This window comes from Lissotriton vulgaris, chromosome 12, assembly GCF_964263255.1.
Source record: "Lissotriton vulgaris chromosome 12, aLisVul1.2, whole genome shotgun sequence".
NCBI classification, from domain to species: Eukaryota; Metazoa; Chordata; class Amphibia; order Caudata; family Salamandridae; genus Lissotriton; species Lissotriton vulgaris.
Window position 1 is genome coordinate 113,453,079 of NC_141700.1, and position 22,397 is coordinate 113,475,475.

General features: G+C 48.6%; 1 protein-coding gene across 5 annotated transcripts in view; it reads right to left on the reverse strand.

Moving 5' to 3' along the window:
- ANXA9 (annexin A9) overlaps positions 1-22,397 on the reverse strand; it is a 281,466-nt gene that overhangs the window by 27,500 nt on the left and 231,569 nt on the right. For all 5 annotated transcript variants that reach the window (XM_086947452.1, XM_086947448.1, XM_086947450.1 and 2 more), the window contains 2 exons: positions 13,765-13,855; positions 2,510-2,605 (listed from right to left, as the gene is read on the reverse strand). In XM_086947452.1, coding sequence (XP_086803578.1) covers positions 2,510-2,605; positions 13,765-13,855 — 187 coding nt within the window. The remainder of the gene's footprint in view (positions 1-2,509; positions 2,606-13,764; positions 13,856-22,397) is intronic.

Sequence of the window (22,397 nt, forward strand, 5' to 3'; positions counted from 1 at the left end):
ATAAACTACCTCTCAATCCTGAACTAACAGACATTGAAAAGGAAGAACTAGCACAAACTTTACAACAGTTCGCTCCAATGTTTTCAGATGTGCCAGGTCGCACTCATTTAGCCGAGCACTGTATAGAAACTGAACCCGGCAAGGTAGTGAAGCAAAGGGCCTACCGCATTCCGGCGGCCAGGAGAGCCGACGTAAAAAAGGAGGTACTGGACATGCTACAGTTAGGGGTTATTCGGCCCTCACACAGCAACTGGGCGTCCCCCATAGTGATGGTGCCAAAACCGGACGGGTCCACCCGGTTTTGTATGGATTTTCGCGCCCTAAATGCCATCTCTTCCTTTGATGCCTTTCCGATTCCACGAGTTGATGAACTCATAGAGAGAATCGGAGAGGCCAGATATATCACAACTCTGGACTTAACTAAGGGGTACTGGCAAGTGCCCCTGCGTGAAACGGACAGGCATAAAACAGCGTTTGCCACGGATGATGGTTTGTTTGAGTTTACAGTGTTACCTTTCGGGTTACACGGAGCCCCAGCAACTTTTCAGAGACTTATGAACACTGTATTAGCTCCCCACACCAAGTATAGCTCCGTGTACCTCGATGATATAGTCATCTTTAGTAAGACCTGGAAGGAGCATCTTGTCCATTTCACCAACATCTTACGGGCCCTACAAAATGCGGGCCTACATGTAAATGCAAAAAAATCGAGGGCTGCTTTTCCTAGGGTAAAGTATTTGGGATTCATGTTGGGCGAGGGGGTCATCGCTCCTCAGGAGGAGAAAATTAAAGCAATCACCAACACCACCTTCCCAACCACAAAAAAAGAATTGCGTGCATTCCTAGGTCTGATAGGATATTACCGACGGTTCATCATGAACTTTGCAGAGACCGCGGCTCCCTTGACAGACCTTCTAAAGAACAATTCCAAAAACAACCTGGGGAAGAATCCTTCCACAGACGCCTGCTTAGCCTTTGAGCGATTGAAAACAGCGATCACATCCAGTCCTGTATTGATACCTCCGGACTTTAACAAGCCCTTCTCCCTGGCAACTGATGCCTCGGACGTGGGGATTGGGGCGGTGCTGTCGCAAGCGGGGAATGACGGGTTGGAACACCCCATTCTCTTCATCAGTCGAAAACTGCATCCTAGAGAATGTAAATACCCCACGATTGAAAAGGAGTGCCTGGCGATCCGATGGTCAGTAGACAAATTAAGGTATTACCTGGAGGGCAAGCCGTTTACGCTGTTCTCGGACCATGCTCCGCTACAGTGGATGCAGAGGACCATGTCACAAAACGCCAGGGTATTGAGGTGGTTTCTGTTCTTGCAACCCTTCTCGTTCACCCTAGTCCATAGGAAAGGCGTACACAACGGCAATGCAGACTTCCTATCAAGAACACCCATTCTCCCCGATCGGGAGAATCCTAGGGGGGAGCAGTGTAACGGGGTCGGGTTGGGCTGCCAAGAGGAATGGTGGATTCCTGATTGTACCCCTTCTTCTTCACAGACTTCAACTACGAGGGGGGCCTGGGACGCGGAACCACCCGATGAATCGTCCACAGTTCCCTTTAAGTGGGCGTATGAGGACTTCCCGGAGGATACGCCTACCTCTGACGTCGACGATCCTGGATGGCTGAAAACGGGGGAAGCCCTGTACGCGGCGTGTGACGTCACCAGCGCACCGAGAGACGGAGGACGCGAGGAGAACCGAGCGGGAGAAGAAGACGAGAGAGAAAACGGAAGGCGAAAAGAAGAAGGAGAGCCAGGAGGCCAACGTCCCTGTGTTCCGCCGTGCCACGCTCCCGAGGGAGGAGTGTGGCTCAGCCAGGTACGGCGGCGTTGGGCGGCTTGGGTGGGGAGAAAGAGTTCCCCGTGTGAATAGCGTTAAAACCCCTGTGTGTACCTTCCCTCTGTGTTTCACGTTCCCTTTTGCTAAATCCAGTTACCTACCCGGTTTTCTCCTCACTCGCTTCCCCTCCCCCGTTACAGCACAGAGTCACTAGCGTGTTTGTACGATACACCGATGTCCCTCACTACCACGGGTTCCCCTGGGTGCTGAAGCTTGTCAGATAAAAAGACTAACGGCGTCCCTCTGTCCATTTCCTTTCTTACATGTGGACTTATCGGGGAGAGCAACGCCAGAGACGGGGACCTTACTAGAGTGACGACAACCGGCTTCTTTCCAAGAAGACATCACTCCTCCTACATTCATCTCTGAATAGCGGGACTTTTTCCTATCACCTGCCCTGTGTGCCCCGAAGACCTCCACCACAGATAAGATAGAGTTTGCGAGGGAAAGACTAACATTCCGCACAAGACGCACTTTGAAAATAAAACCTAGTTTAAAGAGATATACGGGTCTAGTGTCTGTTGAGCCAGAGTTTGTTACCACCGCAAGCGTTCCCAATCTCCCTGCCCAGACTACATGGTGTCTATGGTCTTACTCATCTGGTCAATATTGTAATTCTTTTTACTCCTCATTCTCCTACCGTTCCTTCTCCTTACCTAGAGTGAGCAGTCCCTTCTGGAAGTCCCCTTTGAAGTGCTTCTGGATGCTTTCTTCCACATCTGAGGAGGTGAGTGTCTGAAACTGGTCGAAAACTGTGGAGCCAAAGAGAGAGCAATGTTGGTACAAGTGATGGAGGCCACAGAAGAATCAGGGCTGCCCTTAGGTTGCGAAAATAAGCAGTGGACAAATTCAGTGATGTCAGACTGTGCTGTGCTTAGAGCTTCCTTCCTCTGGGTACCAATATGCAGATTCTGGAATCCTCCTTAACCCTGTCCTCCAGTGTCTAGCACGGATGTATGACGTTACAACGCAGGCTATTACAACGCCTGCCTTTACAACGCGGTTTTTACATCGCATACCTTTACAACCCATAGCGCTTAGAGGTGCTGGATAGTGAAAAGTTAAATTTTCTATTCCAACTCCAGTCCCCGTGGACACTAGGGAAGGTGTTGGATAGAAAATCAAACTTATTCCCTATCCTAGAGCGCCCCCCAGCGCAATGCGTTGTAATGGTTTGCGTTGTAATGACCGTGTTGTAATGACCGCGTTGTAATGGTAGTGCGTTGTAAAAGTTTCGTTGTAAAGGCTGTTTACCGTCCAGCACCTCACTCCTGCATCTCCGTCAGCACCTCGCTCTTGCATCTGCGTCAATGTGCAGCACCCCTCTCCTGCATCAGTCAGTGTGCAGCACCTCATGCTTGCATCTGTGAGCATGCAGCACCCCATGCTTGCCTTTATCAGCTTGCAGCACCCCACGCTTGCCTTTGTCTGCGTGCAGCACCTCACGCTTGCCTTTGTCAGTGCGCAGCACCTCATGCTTGCCTCTGTCAGCATGCAGCATCTCAAGCTTGCCTCTGTCAGCGGGCAGCACTTCATGCTTGCCTCAGTCAGCGTGCAGCACCTCACGTTTACCTCTGTCAGCGCGCAGCACCTCACACTTGCCTGTCAGCGAGCAGCACCTCACGCTTGCCTCAGTCCGCGTCAAGCACCTCACCTCACGCTTACCTCACGCTTGCCTCTGTCAGCTTGCAGCACCCCACGCCTGTCTTTGTCAGTGCGCAGCACTTCACGCTTGCCTCTCAGTCAGCATGCAGCACCTCACGCTTGCCTCTCAGTCAGCATGCAGCACCTCACGCTTGCCTCTCAGTCAGCGTCAAGCACCTCACGCTTGCCTCAGTCAGCGTCAAGCACCTCACCTCACGCTTGCCTCAGTCAGCGTGCAGCACCTCACGCTTGCCTCAGTCAGCACGCAGCACCTCACGCTTGCCTCAGTCAGCACGCAGCACCTCACGCTTACCTCTGTCAGCTTGCAGTACCTCTCGCTTGCCTCTCAACCCGCTTGCAGCACCTCACGCTTGCCTCTCAACCAGCTTGCAGCACCTCACGCTTGCCTCTCAACCAGCTTGCAGCACCTCACGCTTGCCTCTCAACCAGCTTGCAGCACCTCACGCTTGCCTCTCAACCAGCTTGCAGCACCTCACGCTTGCCTCAGTCAGCGTGCAGCACCTCACGCTTGCCTCAGTCAGCGTGCAGCACCTCACGCTTGCCTCAGTCAGCATGCAGCACCTCACGCTTGCCTCTCAACCAGCGTGCAGCACCTCACGCTTGCCTCTCAACCAGCTTGCAGCACCTCACGCTTGCCTCTCAACCAGCTTGCAGCACCTCACGCTTGTCTCTCAACCAGCTTGCAGCACCTCACGCTTGCCTGTCAGCGTGCAGCACCTCACGCTTGCCTGTCAGCGTGCAGCACCTTACGCTTGCCTCAGTCAGCGTGCAGCACCTCACGCTTGCCTCAGTCAGCGTGCAGCACCTCACGCTTGCCTCTCGACCAGCGTGCAGCACCTCACTCTTGCCTCTCAACCAGCTTGCAGCACCTCACGCTTGCCTCTCAACCAGTTTGCAGCACCTCACGCTTGTCTCTCAACCGGCTTGCAGCACCTCACGCTTGCCTCTCAACCAGCTTGCAGGACCTCACGCTTGCCTCAGTCAGAGCGCAGCACCTCACGCTTGCATCTCAGTCAGCGCGCAGCACCTCATGCTTGCATCTCAGTCAGCGGGCAGCACTTCATGCTTGCCTCAGTCAGCATGCAGCACCCCACGCTGGTCTCGCAGTCAGCGTGTAGCACCTCACGCTTGCCTCTCAGTCAGCATGCAGCACCTCACGCTTGCCTCTCAGTCAGCGTCAAGCACCTCACGCTTGCCTCAGTCAGCGTCAAGCACCTCACCTCACGCTTGCCTCAGTCAGCGTGCAGCACCTCACGCTTGCCTCAGTCAGCACGCAGCACCTCACGCTTGCCTCAGTCAGCACGCAGCACCTCACGCTTACCTCTGTCAGCTTGCAGTACCTCTCGCTTGCCTCTCAACCCGCTTGCAGCACCTCACGCTTGCCTCTCAACCAGCTTGCAGCACCTCACGCTTGCCTCTCAACCAGCTTGCAGCACCTCACGCTTGCCTCTCAACCAGCTTGCAGCACCTCACGCTTGCCTCAGTCAGCGTGCAGCACCTCACGCTTGCCTCAGTCAGCGTGCAGCACCTCACGCTTGCCTCTCAACCAGCTTGCAGCACCTCACGCTTGCCTCTCAACCAGCTTGCAGCACCTCACGCTTGTCTCTCAACCAGCTTGCAGCACCTCACGCTTGCCTGTCAGCGTGCAGCACCTCACGCTTGCCTCTCAACCAGCGTGCAGCACCTCACGCTTGCCTCTCAACCAGCTTGCAGCACCTCACGCTTGCCTCTCAACCAGCTTGCAGCACCTCACGCTTGTCTCTCAACCAGCTTGCAGCACCTCACGCTTGCCTGTCAGCGTGCAGCACCTCACGCTTGCCTGTCAGCGTGCAGCACCTCACGCTTGCCTCAGTCAGCGTGCAGCACCTCACGCTTGCCTCAGTCAGCGTGCAGCACCTCACGCTTGCCTCTCGACCAGCGTGCAGCACCTCACGCTTGCCTCTCAACCAGCTTGCAGCACCTCACGCTTGCCTCTCAACCAGTTTGCAGCACCTCACGCTTGTCTCTCAACCGGCTTGCAGCTCCTCACGCTTGCCTCTCAACCAGCTTGCAGGACCTCACGCTTGCCTCAGTCAGAGCGCAGCACCTCACGCTTGCCTCAGTCAGCGCGCAGCACCTCATGCTTGCATCTCAGTCAGCGGGCAGCACTTCATGCTTGCCTCAGTCAGCATGCAGCACCCCACGCTGGTCTCGCAGTCAGCGTGTAGCTCCTCATGCTTGCATCGCAGTCAGCATGTAGCACTCAACACTCGACTCTTCGTCAGCGCGCAGCACCCTAGGATTCCTCTAACACGAGGAGCCAGTCTACCTTGTTCCCTCCTAAACGTCTCCGAATAGTTGAGGTTCCCAGCATTGTGATATTGTCATGGATGGTTTTCTGCAAACTGCATCCAGGTTGGTGCAGCCACAAACCATCGTTTGTATTACTGGTCCACTCGTCGTTTTTTGTTTTAAAGAGAACATAGCACACTCAATCAGAAAGCAATAATCCACAGACAACTTTAAACCGAAAATATTTACTGACAGTGCAACCTAGAGAAGTAGTCCATGAATGCAGCAGTTAATAGTATATTGACATACGATTAGCCAGGTATGGAATGTTCAACATACATGGGCTGGATGAGTCAGTGGAATATATATACACTCGCTCACACAGCTATATTTCTTAGAAAATAAAACCATCATTAATAGATCTTAAAAAAAAAAAAAGTTTGCATGGCAGCAGGTTCAGACTGGCAAGTAGGGCTAGTTATCTAGAACAAAAAGGGGACCTGGATTGGACAGTAAAGATATAATCGATGTTCCCCACTGGGGAAGTGTAGCCCGTGACTTCCATGGCAATAGTATCAAAACAGAGAGAGTAAACCCCCTACAAGAGTCGGTTTTCAATAATGCGTTTAGTACATTTATTTTTATGCATCTTCTCAGTAATTAATATTTATATCAATTTTTCGTGTTTATTATACATTACTTATACCATACAAAAGACAAGGTGCTCTTATAAGGTGACGGTGCAGTAAGAGTGATCAATAGTGAAAAGTGCTATGTACAAAAATATATACATGTGGCTGATAGGGATAATAAAGTGTTTGAAGTCAATACTCGTCAAGCGAGTACTGATATCCACCATCAAATTCTCAAAAAAAACAGTCCACATTTGTTGATTCTTCAACGTTTCGACCCTTGGGCATGAATTATTTAAAGCAGGGTCATCATCAGGACATAAAAAATATACAGTAAGCGCAGAAAATAGTAGCAGAAGTTTGCGGTCATCTAGAAATTGAAATTCTAGTGGGTGAATTAACTTCCAGAAGAATATTTATCACAACGTCTAGTTAAAAAAACGGGTGCAATTCTGAATGTCAAAATCTTCCGAAAATAAGCTACTCCTTTAAATGCATTTTGTACATTGCACTTTAATAAGCAGCTTCCAATTAACCCAGTCGAATAATGGGTGCAATGCTGGATGCTTGTCATCCGAATTTATGTTCTTATCTTCTAAAATATAAAGTACATCGCTCTTCAGTGAGCGGCTTCCATTGTCTCCTACAGCCAGCTTGCATTAAGGAATCCGGCAGTGCCCGATGGGCTGGTCTGACAGGTCAGTGCATGGGCTGGTCTTTTGGCTGTTTATGGGCCTGTTTTATGGTCTGCTAGGTGGGTTTCTACTGTTGATTTCCCCAGAATCAACTCAAATATTGCCCCCAGCAGGCTCAAATTCATGCAGTCTTCTTAACCTTGTAAAACACTTAGCCACCTGTCTTTACACGTTCAAAACTGCCTCAATTTGGAAACAGACTACTTTTTTAGCTTTTTATTTTAGTTACAGGGGCCATTTTTATTTTGGTGCCTGGGCTTATTTTCTATCCCTGTCCGACCCTACATGGCAGCAACATAGCCGCACTTTGCTTATGCAGTTACTGACCCTGTGCAGTGATTCAGGATATTTAGGTTCGAGGCATATGGGCTGCAGATGGTACATTTATGAATAGATCACCATCTGGTGTTGGGCTCGGATGATTGCACTTGTTTTTCTCTTGGAGAAGTCTTTTGTAGTCACGAGGCTGGTGACTCCTCCCTTAGGTGACAGTGCGCATGGGCATCGGCTCCATCCTTAAATTGTTTTTTTCCGCCATAGGGTTCGGATGAGGATTGAAGCGCTCCGGATCAACTTCGAGAAAAAGTTATATTTCGGCGCGTATTCCCTTTCCAATTTGACGGTATTGTTTATCGAGTGCCAGTTCATTCCCATTTCGGCGCGTTTTCGACGTCAACATCAAAGATTTCTGACTCTACGTAGACAGGACCGTGAGGTCTTTTTCGACGTAGTCCAGCCCGGAGTCCATGGAAAGGACTCCAATCAAGAAATGTTCAACGTGTGGTGCTAAGTTCCCACACAAGGACCTACACGAGGTCTGCAACCTCTGTTTGTCACCTAACCACGAATCCAGGGATTGTGAAGCCTGTGCAGCTTTCTCCTCCAAGTCGACGATTAGAAACCGTCGAGCCAGAAGATACGAGGTATCGAGGATGGAGTCAAATGCAATCCCAGAACTGTTCGAGGTCGAACACTCCGAGGAGGAACAAGATGAGGACGGGTCGGAAGCGGACGAGTCTGATGTTGAAGAATTCGACGTTCATCAAACCGTGAGTGACGATGTCCCTTTACCAAAAAACCGACCCCGATTGGTGTCGACCCCGCCTTCGAGCCCGGTCAGACAACCGAAAGAAGTTTCCGACGCCCCGCCTTCTGGCTTGGCAACGAAACCGAAACACTCGACCCATCACTATGTCGGATCCGGGAAACGGTCGACATCGACACCGAAGCTTCAAACCAAAGAGAGCTCGAAGTCGAGATATTCCATTTCAAAACCGAAACATGCTTCGAAGTCGAAGATTCCCTCGACACCGAAAAGATCGGACTCGAGCAAACTTTCAGTGCCGAAAACACATAGCACCGAGAAACAGAAGCAAAAACACCTATCGGACCCGAAATCTTCAGTACCGACACAGGGGCAGGACATAGATCCAAAACTGGCAAGGTGGTGGCAAAACCGCCTGAAAGGAGGAAGACGCAACCGTTGGAGGGGAAAGCTCCTCCTCCTAAGAAGAGGACAATGGGGACAAATACAACTCCTCCCCTTTCTCCACAGCCTATGGACACACCCTCTTCCTCATACTCTACCAGCTATCCCTCCACGCCCATCAACACCTCAAACAGATGTAGAAAGTGACACAAGGGAGGGGGACATTCCTGAGGAGGAAAGCAATACTATCCCAGAGGACACAGACCCATGGGAAGATTATGATGCAGGAACAGATAATGATAATGACCCTGATCTATATCCCTCAAAACCCTCTCCACCTGATAATTCGGGTTTTGCACAGTTAATTAATAGAGCAGCAAAATATCACAAGGTAGATTTACATACTGAAACTCAGGTAGAAGATTTTCTTTTAGAAACACTACCAGCTGCACAAAAATGTTCAGGCACCCTACCAATGCAAGTTCTCCTCACTCTCACATCAGATATATTTAAAGATCCTGTGAGGGCTAGGGTGTTAAACCCAAGAATCGACAAAAAGTATAAGGCAGCCCCAAAAGACCCAGTATTTATTAAGGGACAGATACCTCTAGACTCGTTAGTGGTCTCAAATACTCGTAAGAGGGCGAACTCACTAACAACAGGAGAGGCTCCTCCTCCTGACAAAGAGTCTAAGTTAATAGATGCCTCTGGCAAAAGAGTAGCATCTCAAGCAGCAAACAGCTGGCCCATAGCAAATACTCAAGCGCTACTTGCACGCTATGATAGAGCTCATTACGATGAGTTAGAGAAACTCATAACACATCTCCCTAAGGACAGAACAGCTCATACAGGAAGGGAAGATAATAACTAACACTTTCATTAAGTGCGCCTTAGACGCAGCAGTCACTGCGGCAAGGTCTATAAACACCAGTATCATGTTAAGAAGACATGCATGGCTTAGAGTCTCAGGGTTCAAACAGGAGGTACAAGCTTCTATAATGAACCAGCCTTTTGATGGAAAAACACTCTTCGGCTCAAGTGCAGATGAGGCGTTAGAGAAAATGAAGGACACTGAAACGGCTAAGTCAATGGGAGCATTGCAACAGTCATCTCAGAGAGGTTCCTTTCGTAGATTCACCTATAGAGGCGGCTCAAAAAATACAGGCACAACCCAACAATCAACCTCTTTTACACCAACATCACCTAGAGGTAATTCAAGAGGTAGTTACAGAGGTAACAACAACAAAGGTAGAGGTCGCGGAAACAACAACTGCAACTCTCCTACCCCAAAACAGTGACTTCATACAGCTCCCCCCAGACCATGTAACACCGGTCGGGGGACGCATATCACAGTTCCTGCCTGTCTGGAAAAACATCACATCAGACAGGTGGGTGAGACAAATTATCCAACATGGTTATTGCCTAGAACTCACTGCTACCCCACCAAACATCCCCCCCCAGACAGCGTCCAATAAGTCAAGATCATCTGACATTATTAAAACAGGAGGTACTATCGCTACTACAAAAGAACGCAATAGAGGAGGTTCCACAACATCAACAAGGAACAGGAGTATACTCTCTATAATTCCTAATTCCCAAAAAGGACGGATCCCTACGGCCTATACTAGACCTCAGACCCCTCAATGCATACATAAATTCGGAACATTTCCACATGGCCACGCTCCAACAAGTACTTCCTTTACTGAGGAAAGGGGACTTTCTTTCTACACTGGATCTAAAAGACGCCTACTTTCATATCCCAATTCACAAAGCTCACAGAAAATACCTCAGATTTGTAATAGAAGGACGACATTATCAATTCAAAGTCCTTCCATTAGGAGTTACAACAGCACCAAGGGTGTTCACAAAATGCCTAGCAGTGGCTGCAGCACATACATGTCTTCCCTTACTTGCACGACTGGCTAATAAAAGCAATGTCACAAGAACAATGTCTTCAAAACACACAAAAGACAATTCAACTACTGCACCAACTAGGGTTTACGGTGAACTACACAAAATCCCACCTGCAACCAAACAAGGTTCAACAATATCTAGGGGCTACTATAAATACAGAAAGGGCTATAGAATACCCCAATCCAGTCAGGATTCAAACAATGATTACCCTAATTCAAAGATTTCAACCGCAACACTCATTACCAGCTCGAGTGTTCATGCAGCTGTTAGGGATGATGTCCTCCTGCATACTGCTTATACCATATGCCAGACTGCAAATGCGTCCGCTTCAAGAATGTCTAGCAACACAGTGGAATCAGGCTCATGGTCAGATTACAGATCTGGTGTTGGCAGACGACCGCACGCATCGCTCTCTGAAGTGGTGGAATACAACAAACATTTCCAAAGGGCGGTCGTTCCTAGAGCCAATTCCACAAGTGATACTAACATCAGATGCATCGCTTACCGGATGGGGAGCGCACATGGACAAATACACAGTACAAGGGAGATGGAGTGTACAGCACAAGTGACTGCACATAAATCATCTAGAGCTACTAGCAGTGTTTCTAGCATTAAAAGCTTTTCAAATGCATGTTCTCAACAAAGCAGTCCTGTTTAGTACATTGCTGTCATGTTGTCTGTTCTGGATTCAAAAACAGGGGGGGGACACACTCTCCAACTATCCAGACTAGCGCAGGAAATTTGGAGATGGGCCATTCCTCAAAACATCTATCTGTTAGCAGAACACCTTCCAGGAGTTCAAAATCAGATAGCAGACATCCTAATCAGAGAGTCAGAACAAATACACGAATGGGAACTGCACAACCAAATACTGCAACTATTCTTCCAAAGATGGGGACAACCGGAGATAGATCTTTGCCACCCATCAGAACGCAAAATGCCAAAGCTTCGCATCCAGGTACCCACACCACCTGTCGCAGGGCAATGCATTATGGATAAATTGGTCCAACAAATTTGCATACGCTTTTCCCCCTCTCCCATTAATTCCATTAGTGGTTCGAAAACTGCAACAACATTCAATGACCATGATATTGGTAGCACCCACGTGGGCACGGCAGCCGCAGTTCACCACGCTCCTACAACTCTCACAAGTGCCACACCAAAAACGAAAAATCTCACCCAGGCACCTTACACAGAACCATGGAGAAATAATGCACCCAGATCCCAAACAACTGAACCTAGCGATCTGGCTCCTGAGGTCTTAGAATTTGGATACTTAAATTTACCTCCAAACTGTATGGAAATTATTAAACAAGTAAGACGTCCCACCACTAGAGCCTGTTATGCAGCAAAGTGGAAAAGGTTTGCTGTATACTGTAACAGTAACAACACCAACCCTCTGGACGCATCTACACAAAATATTATTTGCTACTTACTACACTTACAGCAATGTAACCTTGCTTATACCTCCATTAGAGTACATCTTGCAGCTATAGCAGCATACCTACAAAACAGGCAACATTTATCCCTGTTTAGGGTACCCGCAATCAAAGCCTTCATGGAAGGCCTCAAAAGAGTTATTCCACCAAGACTACCACCTTCTCCAGTCTGGAACCTCAACTTAGTATTCACCAGGCTAATGGGACCACCTTTTGAACCTATGCATAGGTGTGAAATACAATTTCTTACATGGAAGGTGGCTTTCCTTATAGCCATTACCTCCCTCAGGAGAGTGAGTGAGTTACAGGCATTTACAATACAAGAACCATTTCTTCAGCTACACCAAAATAAAGTGGTTCTTAGAACAAACCCAAAGTTCTTGCCTAAAGTAATTTCAGCATTCCACATCAAGCAGACAGTTGACCTACCAGTCTTCTTTCCAAAGCCACAGACGGTAGCAGAGAGGGCTCTACATACACTAGATGTCAAAAGGGCAATATTATATTACATAGAAAGAACACAAACTTTCAGAAAAACTAAACAACTGTTTGTAGCGTTTTCCCCAACACATAAAGGCAACCCTATATCTAAAGCAGGGATTGCCAGGTGGATTGTAAAATGTATACAGATATGTTACATAAAGGCAAAAATAACACTTAACTGTTCCCCCTAGAGCTCATTCTACACGCAAACTAGGGGCATCTATGGCATTCTTAGGGAACATTCCTCTAGATGACATATGCAAAGCAGCAACTAGGTCTACACCGCATACCTTCACAAAACACTACGGTGTTGATGTGCAGGCAAGACAACAAGCAAATGTGGGCCAGGCTGTATTAAAAACTTTATTTCAAACTGTTGCAACAGACACTGGTGACCACCGCTAGGGAGATAACTGCTGTATAGTCTATTCATAAATGTACCATCTGCAGCCCATATGCCTCGAACGGAATATACTACTTACCAGTATGCATCTGTTCTTGGCATAGAGGGCTGCAGAGTGGTACATGCCCTCCCTGCCTCCCCGGAAACCTGTGTCTGTTCCAACATTATCTTATTTAGATACACTTACATGGGCATCTCTTTCTGTATTCTATCATACTACTCCATCTAACCCTACTATGGCAAAACAATCTAAGGATGGAGCCGATGCCCATGCGCACTGTCACCTAAGGGAGGAGTCACCAGCCTCGTGACTACAAAAGACTTCTCCAAGAGAAAAACAAGTGCAATCATCCGAGCCCAACACCAGATGGCGATCTATTCATAAATGTACCACTCAGCAGCCCTCTATGCCAAGAACAGATGCATACTGGTAAGTAGCATATTCCATCTATATGGTACGGTAGATTCTAAATCACTGTAGGGTTTTAAAAAAATTAAGTAACTGGTGCTGAAAGTCTTTAAACTGCTTCATTGCTTAGAAAGAGGGACGAGGTTCTACCACACGTCAGTTTATATGAAATAAATAAATCCCAGATTTGTAAAGTGCAACTTGTCACCTCTAAGAGTATCCAGGCGCCGGGGGCCATCGGGGAGATTAAGTGAGCTACTGACCTGAGTCACATTATGCTGAGCTGCAGCCGGCACCAGGGATCGAACCGTGAGGCCTGCGTTCCGGAGTCAGCCACTCTGGCTGCTGCGCCACACCTCTCCACGTGCTGTGCTGTGCTTATTGGCAGACATGCTGGTGGTCTTAAGCAGCTCATTGAATCTTAGGCTTCATATCAGAGTGGTTTCGAAAGACAGAAGTGCCTCTTGGTTTGTGAGGGATTGAGCTCTGGAAAAAGCAGGTCTACTGTCCGATACGACTCCTCAAGCAAACGTTTTCCTCAAGTTCCTCCGAGTACTTAGAAAGGACTTACCTCTGTTCAGATGATCCTGGCTGCGCACGGATAAAATGCTGATCCACTGGCTGGCGCTTCGATTGTTTTTCTTGGACACTTCACTTAAAACCTACAAGGTTACAAAACAGGAACTTTGTTATTTCATTATTGTGAAGGTTTTTTTTATTTTTTTAATCTATCAGGGTGTTTGGATGGCACCAGCCACCTCACCCATTGCCAATAGGATGGTATAAAACACTTGAAAGGTAAACCACACATGTGGCTGCAGCAGAGACCGGGCTCGAGTCGGGGTACCACGCGGGTGGACGGCGTCCCCCCACTTATTTTACCGAGGGGGACGCCGTCCCCCCTGCCAAACAGCTGGACTTCACTCTATGGCCTCTCTGGGACGAGGAGCGCGGCACCTTTCGTGACATCACTTCCTGTAGTGACGTCCCTTCCGGTGACAGCGTCCCCCCATTTCTTTTTCTAGGACTTGTATCCTGAGCAGAGACAAAGGAAAAGTTGTGCAACACTGGAGACTGTTAAATGAGAAAGGAAAACCTTGTATTGCCAATCTAACCTCTTCGATTTATAGTGTGTCGAGGCAGTGAGAATGCCAGAAGAATGTTGAGAGGTATATCTACCAGACCATCAAAAGTTGTATAACGAATGCTTACTTCGCTAATGGATGAACATTGCCAGGCAGCATTATTCAGTACAAAATCACAAACTGCCCCTCTGAACACCCCTCCCCCAGCCGCAATTCACACCATCATAGCGATGCGGGGTCTCTCGGGTTATAGTGTTGGGATTGAAAGCCAAATTGGAATGGTTGCCATCTTAAAAGGGTTCATCACTTACTTCACAGCAATCAGGTACACACTGACTACTAATAGAACAGAAGTAAGAAACTATATACACACACACACTGTGAGAAGTTGGCCTGATAGGTAGTGTTTCCAATTCTGGAACCACTGGTTATCAGTCCAAACAAACCCCAAAGATGTCAGGTTGTAAGTCAACCTTGTAGACAAGCTATCCTAGTGGTAGCATGGACTAAGCAGCCTTAAAGGCTTAACTTAAGAGGTCGTGTTAAGCGAGCTTGTTTTACCACATACAATCCTGTAATCAAATGAAAGGACACCACACAAGTATATATTATAAAAATATATGTATTTATTACTAAATTACTCCCCAGTACTCTTTATGAGGAAAGGGGCACAAGCGTTAAATCAAAAGCACTGTTACACATAGAAAGTTGCACGTTTATGGATGAGGGCGGGTGGCCACTCAGACCATATATCAAAAAAGTGGTATAAGTAACACTTTACGAACAATGGTTAGGCCTAGGGCCTAGAGATTCGCTGGGAGCAGTCAGGACAAGCAATGAAGAAGTCGGGAGTAGCCCACAGGAGACGGATGCAGCACGGAAAGTGCAGCGCGCACCAATGCACTGTCAATGGTGCGTAAAAGTCAATTAAAGTGAATAAAAAGATACTTCCGCTGAACCTAGGAACACAAAACTTTAGACACAGACCCTAGAGGTGTGTACCAGTGTAAAGACACCGGCGTTGCAAAGTTACCTCACCCACAGGCCGTGGGTGCACAGGGTCGAAGTGGCGTCGGGTTCTGTCACGCAGGTTCTGGGTGCTTGGAGCTGTTGCAGCTGCAGGCGCTGTGAAGCAGAAGTGTCCGGTGTGATCCAAGGGTGGATCGATGTAGAAAAGTACCTGAAAGCAGAGGGGACAGAGTCTGGGTCACTCAGCAGTGACCAGGGTGGAACCAGGACGGAACCAGGCAATGTCGGGCGCAATCAGGCGGTTGTCGATAGGCTTCTCTCCGCTGTCACGTGGGCTCTGGGGCATCTGCGACGTCCAGGAGCAGGTCACGATCTGTCCCACGTAGGCTCTCGCCGTCAGCACCGTCGGCTTGAAGATTGTAGCAAACAGCACTTGGCAAAAGCAATCCACGCGGAACCGGGAGATTGCTTATCACTCGAACCAGGAGGGTCAGAGTGGGTGCTCCTTTTCACAGGAGCTGGTGCAGATCTGGAGCAACCAGAAAAGCAAGTCGGATTTCAAAGTTCGTCGGCACAGGGGCCACAAGCCAGCTGGCAAGTGACCGGGCCAACGCGTCGAGCGCACACAAGCAGAAGGGCCCCACGCAGCACTCGTCGAGTGTGGAGGGGTGAGCTGTGGTGCAAGTGGAGCTCGGGGCTGGGGCTTCTCAAACCCCGGTGTACAGCTTCGAGGGTCACTCGTGGGCCGCACGGTCAGCGTCTCGTGGCCTTTTCAAGATGGCGTGCCCCACGCTTCCGGTCGCCTCCACGGGTCTCAGCTCTGCAGGGACTGTGGATCGGGCAGGTAGAAGGCAGGCAAGCTTGATCTCGTCGATCTCTGTCGCTCGAGTTCCGGCGGGAACTGCAACAAAGCAAGGGTCGAGGGCTGGATGGTGCCTGTTTGCACAGGGTGGTCACTCCTTGACCACAAGGGAGATTCTTCAGTCTTCTCACGTCGTGTAGAAAGTCGAAGGGTCCAGATTTCGTTTCTTATGTTTCTTCAGGATGATCTGAGGTCCGTTGGGACTGCTCCCCCTCTTATTCGAATCTAGGGGGTTGGACATCCTGCTAGGTCCCCTCCTATGGGTGGGACCCAGGAAGGGGGTGGTTACACCCCTCTCCTTTGATCCTGGCCGCGCTGGGACAGGGGCTGGGAGGCCCCAGAACCGGTTTGGCCGGATCCTGCAAGGGGCAGCCTTGTGCTCCCCAGGCAGTGTCTGGTTTCATTGAAACCTCCCTACTCCAATCCACTATCTCCTGTCTGGGGTGGTTTGACACCGCCCTGTGACAGGAAACTCTTTGTCCAGGCCTCCTCTGCCGGGTTTCGGTCAGCAGCAGGAGGTCAGACCCGTGTCTGTGGCAGGGGCATCCATTTTGTGGATCTGAGGCTCATTTTAAATCAACCGCGTTTCAGTAAAGTAACATGTCTTCTCCCTCTAGAAGGGTGGAATGCTATCCCCGTCGCCAGAACTGGCGAGGGGATAGTATTCCAATTCGTATGACACCTTACACGACATGTTTTGATAAAGCCAAACCAAAGTTGCTATATAACCGCAAGGATTATAATGCGCTTAAGAGTATATGGTATGGCATTATCCCGGATCAGCTTAGGGAGTTGTTCCCGACAGCTGCAGACAGGCTCAGCTCATGCCAGAGCACCATCTCACATAAAACCACGCACTCTGCCTCCAGGATTGATGAGGCCTTCCATAGGAGTGGCTTACAGGCTATATATGTGTCCAGATATAGGTTTAGATATAGGTATACTATATCTAAGCAAGGGGTGATTACACCCACTTGCCCCAGCTGAGTGATCAGCCAGTTGTGTCAATTTAAGAACCAGCCAGGGGTGGCAAAAGCTATGCTTCAGCCCCTGGTAGGCCTTGGTGGCACCTATGCCCTGGGCACCTATAGTGCATGGTACAGGGGCTGACAAGGAGTCCATGTCCAATTGTGGTATGTACCTATAGCACATGTATTATAAATTTAGAGAGAGAACAGCAGGCTGGGGGTCTGATTAGCAGGCCCACAGCCTCAGTAAGTCGAAAACCAGTGAAGCAAAAAGCAAAAATTGGGGTGACCATAGGATAGCAGACCCTACTCTCCTACACACACACACACACATACAGGAAGATAGAATCTGACAATCCACAGTTGCAATAAAATGGAGCCGATGCTTCAGTTACTAGGGGAGATTATTGTCCGAGAAGTGCGTGGTTTATTATAAGGGTATTAAATGGTTCAGCTTTTGGTTAAGTATAACCATTATCAGAGCGCCCTGCGGGCCAGACTGCAGGCTGTCGTCAGCGCGCACTTCCAAGGAGCCGATAGAGTGACTCAGTCTGTCGCAGCTCCCGAGCAGTAATTATTCGTTATTAAGCACAGTCATTTGTGTGTTTGCTCTAAGGCATAGGGTTAACCTCCCTGTTTAGTCGTGCAGATTATACTTAAAACAAAAAAAGTAAATAAGCCCAAGCCACTCCATTTTGTGTGCCCATTCCTGAAGAAGAAAGAATCACGTGGGCCTAGCAATTTAAATAAACCCGTGGTAATGATTTACAGGGAACGCCTAAGACGCGTGGCTATGGCAACTAGTCTCCGCCTGGGATGATGCTCGTCATCAGATCCGGGGATGAAGCATATGATGTCTTGGTTGCATTACAGGTGATTGACCGCATGAGGGTCAAGTGGATGAGCTCTGCAGTTGTCGGTTTTTTGGACACAAGAGTAGCCTGTAGAGATTGGTATTTGTTTTAACACACTGCTATGTGTACTGCGTGATATTTCAGTGATTTGGTGCTCACTACATGGATGAGGTGGCTGGGGTAGCCGCCTTTCCAAGAGAAAAGGCCGGTCCTTTGTTGTTGCGTAGTAATCTGCAAAGACCTGGGTGTGATATACAGCAGGACGTTCAAGGAAAGCTTATGTATGGATTTGTAACATGACTTATCTGTCTTTGTTTACTTTAGATATTACTCAGGGATAGTCAATGCAGATATAAAACACATTTCGAAGTGTGTTCTGCGGTTTGAAATAGTCTAAATATAAAACAAGAAAAGGAAAATACGCGCACAGACTAGTGAATGAAAAGACTGAGGCCGTCATGTAGTCTGTGCAAGCTGGCGCTATTTATATAGTGAAAGTCACCAGACGTAAGTACTTTTACATCTGCGCAAATAAGAAACGCAAGAGCCGTATGCTACACGCTTGGATCCGTAGTTTAAAGCCAGACCTGTTGGCATTGCCAATGCTTATATTGTGGGAAAGGAAGCACTAACCAAAATGTTCTTATAGCCGCGCCTACTCTGTCCAACGAGTGGGTTAATGCGGTGCTTTGATTACAAGTTTATCCAAGCTAAGTAAAACACATTATAGAAAGAATTTCATTAGCAAAAGCAATTACTTGGTCCAAGGGCAAACCAAGAACAAAGGGCTCATTAAACATGAAACCCCAAAACCGGTCCTAGGATGCTTGTTTACGGTCCAGGGAGAACCTGGCTTGGCAGTTCGGGCTGGACTGTTCCCATGAGGCACCGGGTCAAGGCTGATTTGCATATGGCTGGGTCTAAACTGGGATGGGATGGTGAGCAAAAGAATGACGGATTTAACCCAGTTCTCTTGACTGGGGATGAATGTTTTGATTTGTGCTGCATTCCGTCCATCGACTGTGTCTCTTACTCATTAAACGTTGGCCATGGAGGGATGGACACACCTGATTGTAGCTCACCAGAAGTACCACTATGCAACACCATGAAAGTGGAATGTTATACAAATAATATAAGGGGAAATGGGAAGTAAATGAAAGATTAAAAATGCTGCAACAAGCGTTTTGACCAAATAAAGGGGGATAGAGAGCTCTCTTCTAGTCCTTGACATTTAGTGCAGCTAAAATGTTTTCAGCAAGAGCCTGTGCAATATTCCTGGCCTTTAGTGCTGTTGTAAAGAATTGCCCTACCGTGGTACACCATTAGCGCTAAGACACTTTGGTATTTGTGCGCTTTATAAAAGATTTACTTACTTACCGAAGGTGTTATTCTTCCAATTATTCACTCCTGTAGTCTCCCTCCCTCTTAACCCCTTGCATGCTGGTGACCGCTCCCGTCCGTCATGGCAAACAGTGCTCGTGTGCTGATGACGGCCGGGAGCCGTCATGCCCGCAATCGGAATGTGCCGCACAGGAGCGGAATTCCGACCGCAGGCAAAGGGTTAAAGTCTTGAGCTTGGCCTTGCTTCTGTAAGCAGGGTACCGGAGAAGAACAATTGTTACTTACCTGTAAAGAGGTGGTTCTCCAGTATTGGTGTCTTTCATAGATTCACATGCTTGAATATTCCCCGTCGTCGAAGTGGGAGTCCCACGGTAAATAAAATAGCAATAATGCTAAATATAAATATAGAAATATATATATATATACATAATATCAGAAAAGAAGGAAATACATAGAAAACCTCTAAAAACAAATCCTACATAGGAATGCATGGTAGAGAGAAAAAACCATTTGTAACACCTTAGTGTCATTATGTTAGTCCAAACTGCGGCCAATCAGGCGCCAGCACCCTCTAGAACCTTCTCCTCAGAAGCTCAAGCCCTCAGATTTTCGTAGCACAAGTAATAAAGAGCGCATGAGGAGAAAAGAGCCTCTGAGGGGAGGAGGGTGGGTCGCATGTGAATCTATGAAAGACACCAATACTGGAGAGCCACCTGTTTACAGGTAAGTAACAATTGTTCCTCTCCAGTATTAGGGGTGTCTTTCATAGATTCACATGCTTGAATAGAATAGTAAGCAGTAACCTCCTAGAAACTGAGATTGCTAGGCATAGCAGAAAAAATCAAGACAGTACTAGAATAATAATACAGTCATATAAGGCATCATAGCAATCACAGGAAAATACTAAGGAGGAGGGAACAGAGGCTCACCTTACTGAAAAAGATGGCGAAGCGCTGCCTGTCCCACTGCGGTATCCGCTTCATTGATGGCATCCAAACAGTAATGTTTGGTGAAAGTGTGCCTGCTGGACCAAGTCGCTGCACGGCAGATCTGATGAAGTGGCACACCAGCAAACAAGGCGATGGATGAAGACATCGCCCTCATAGAATGTGCCCTCACTGAAGATTGCAATGGTTTGCCCGCTTGTTGGTGGCAGAAAGCAATGGCTGAGGAAAGCCACCGGGCAATAGTCGCTTTAGAAATTGGATGACCTTTGCGCAGTCGTCCGTAGGCAATGAAAAGTTGGTCGGACTTGCGGAATGGGGCAGTTCTGGCAATGTAAAATTTAAGACATCGTTTGATGTCCAGAGAATGTAAGCGCTGCTCCGCCGGAGATTTTGGATCCGGAAAGAAAGTCTTGAGGAATACAGGCTCATTCAAATGAAAATCCGTAGGTACTTTAGGCATGAAAGAGGGGTTGGTCCGAAGTGCCACCCCGTCAGGTTTGAACTGTAGATAAGGCAGCTTGACAGTAAAAGCATGAAGGTCGCTCACGCGACGAGAGGAGGTCAAAGCCAGCAGAAGTGCAACCTTCCAAGTGATGAACTTGATATCCGCCCTGTGGATAGGCTCAAAAGGTGATTTCATAAGTTGAGATAGTACAACATTGAGGTGCCAAGCTGGAGGAGGGCGACGCACAGGTGGAAACTTGTGGAAAAGCCCTTTGAAGAATTGACGTATAATTCGTGATGAACAGAGGGATGAAGAGCCATCATGTCGGAAACGAGATATAGCAGCTAAGAAAACTCTCAGTGTAGTATGAGAGAGACCTGACCGAGCGAGGCTCAAAAAGAATGGAAGGAGCTGCTCAGGAGTGGAATGGATGGAATGGATATTGGCCGTAGCGCACCAATGACAGAATCGCTTCCATTTAAGTTTGTAAGTCTTGATGGTAGACGGAGCTCTGGCATGAGCTAGGATGTCTCTGCACTCCTGGGATATGTTTAAACCAGCGAACTCAAGGTGCTCAGGTTCCAAGCCCACAATTGTAGCGTTGAGGGATCTGGATGACACACTAAGCCCTTGTCCATGGTTAGAAGGTCCGGACGAGGACGTAGAGGAATGGGCTCGCACAGGAACATTAGGAGTAGTTCCGAAAACCATGCCTGTCTGGGCCAATGAGGAGCAACCAGCAGGATGTGGCAGGGCTGCCTCCGCATCTTCCACAGTAACCGCGGTATCAATGGGAGCGGCGGAAAAGCGTAAGCGAATAGACCGCTCCAGTTGATCAAAAGGGCATTCCCGCGGGACTTTGTGTGGGGATGCCAACTTGCATAAGACGGGCATTTCCGGTTCTCCGGTGTCGCAAAGAGATCCAGATCCGGGTGACGCATTTGCGGAACACACGATCCAGAGTCGGTTGGTGCAGCTCCCATTCGTGTGTCGAGGAACTGGACCTGCTTAGCGAGTCGGCTAGGAAGTTGGACACGCCCGGAAGGTGGACAGCTGTCAAGGTGAGGTGATGGCGAAGAGCCCAATCCCAGATTGACTGGGCTAAGCGGGACAGAAGCGGAGACCTGGTCCACCCCTGCTTGTTCACGTAGTGCATACTGGTGGTATTGTCCGTTTGGTTTAGCACTGACTCCCCGTGAACAACTGGGAAGAAGGACTTGAGCGCCAGAAAAATCGCCATCAATTCTAGCCTGTTGATATGCCACGCGCGTTGCATCAGCGACCACTTGCCCTTGATGGATAGGCCCTGAAGATGAGCGCCCCACCCCTCTAAGGAGGCGTCCGTCGTCAACGTAAGGTCTGGAGCATGATCGAGGAAGGACACACCCATTCCCAGATTTGCGGGCTGCGTCCACCAAAGCAGGCTCTGTTTCATGCGAGCTGTGACGGCAGCAAGGTCGTTGAAGGATCCGGAGACCTGACGCCACTGTAAGTCCAGTTCTTCCTGAATGGGACGGGCGTGCAACCTGCAATTTGGGATCAGTGCGATACAAGATGAAGCCATTCCCAAGAATGATTTTAACGTTCGAACAGAAACGGACTGTTTTCTTCGAATAAGGGAGACCAGACGCAGAATCTTTAGACGTCGTTCGTCCGAGATGAACCCTTTTCAGAGCTGCGTGTCTAGGATTGATCCCAGGAAAGATCTGATCCGCAGAGGTGCAAACTGTGAC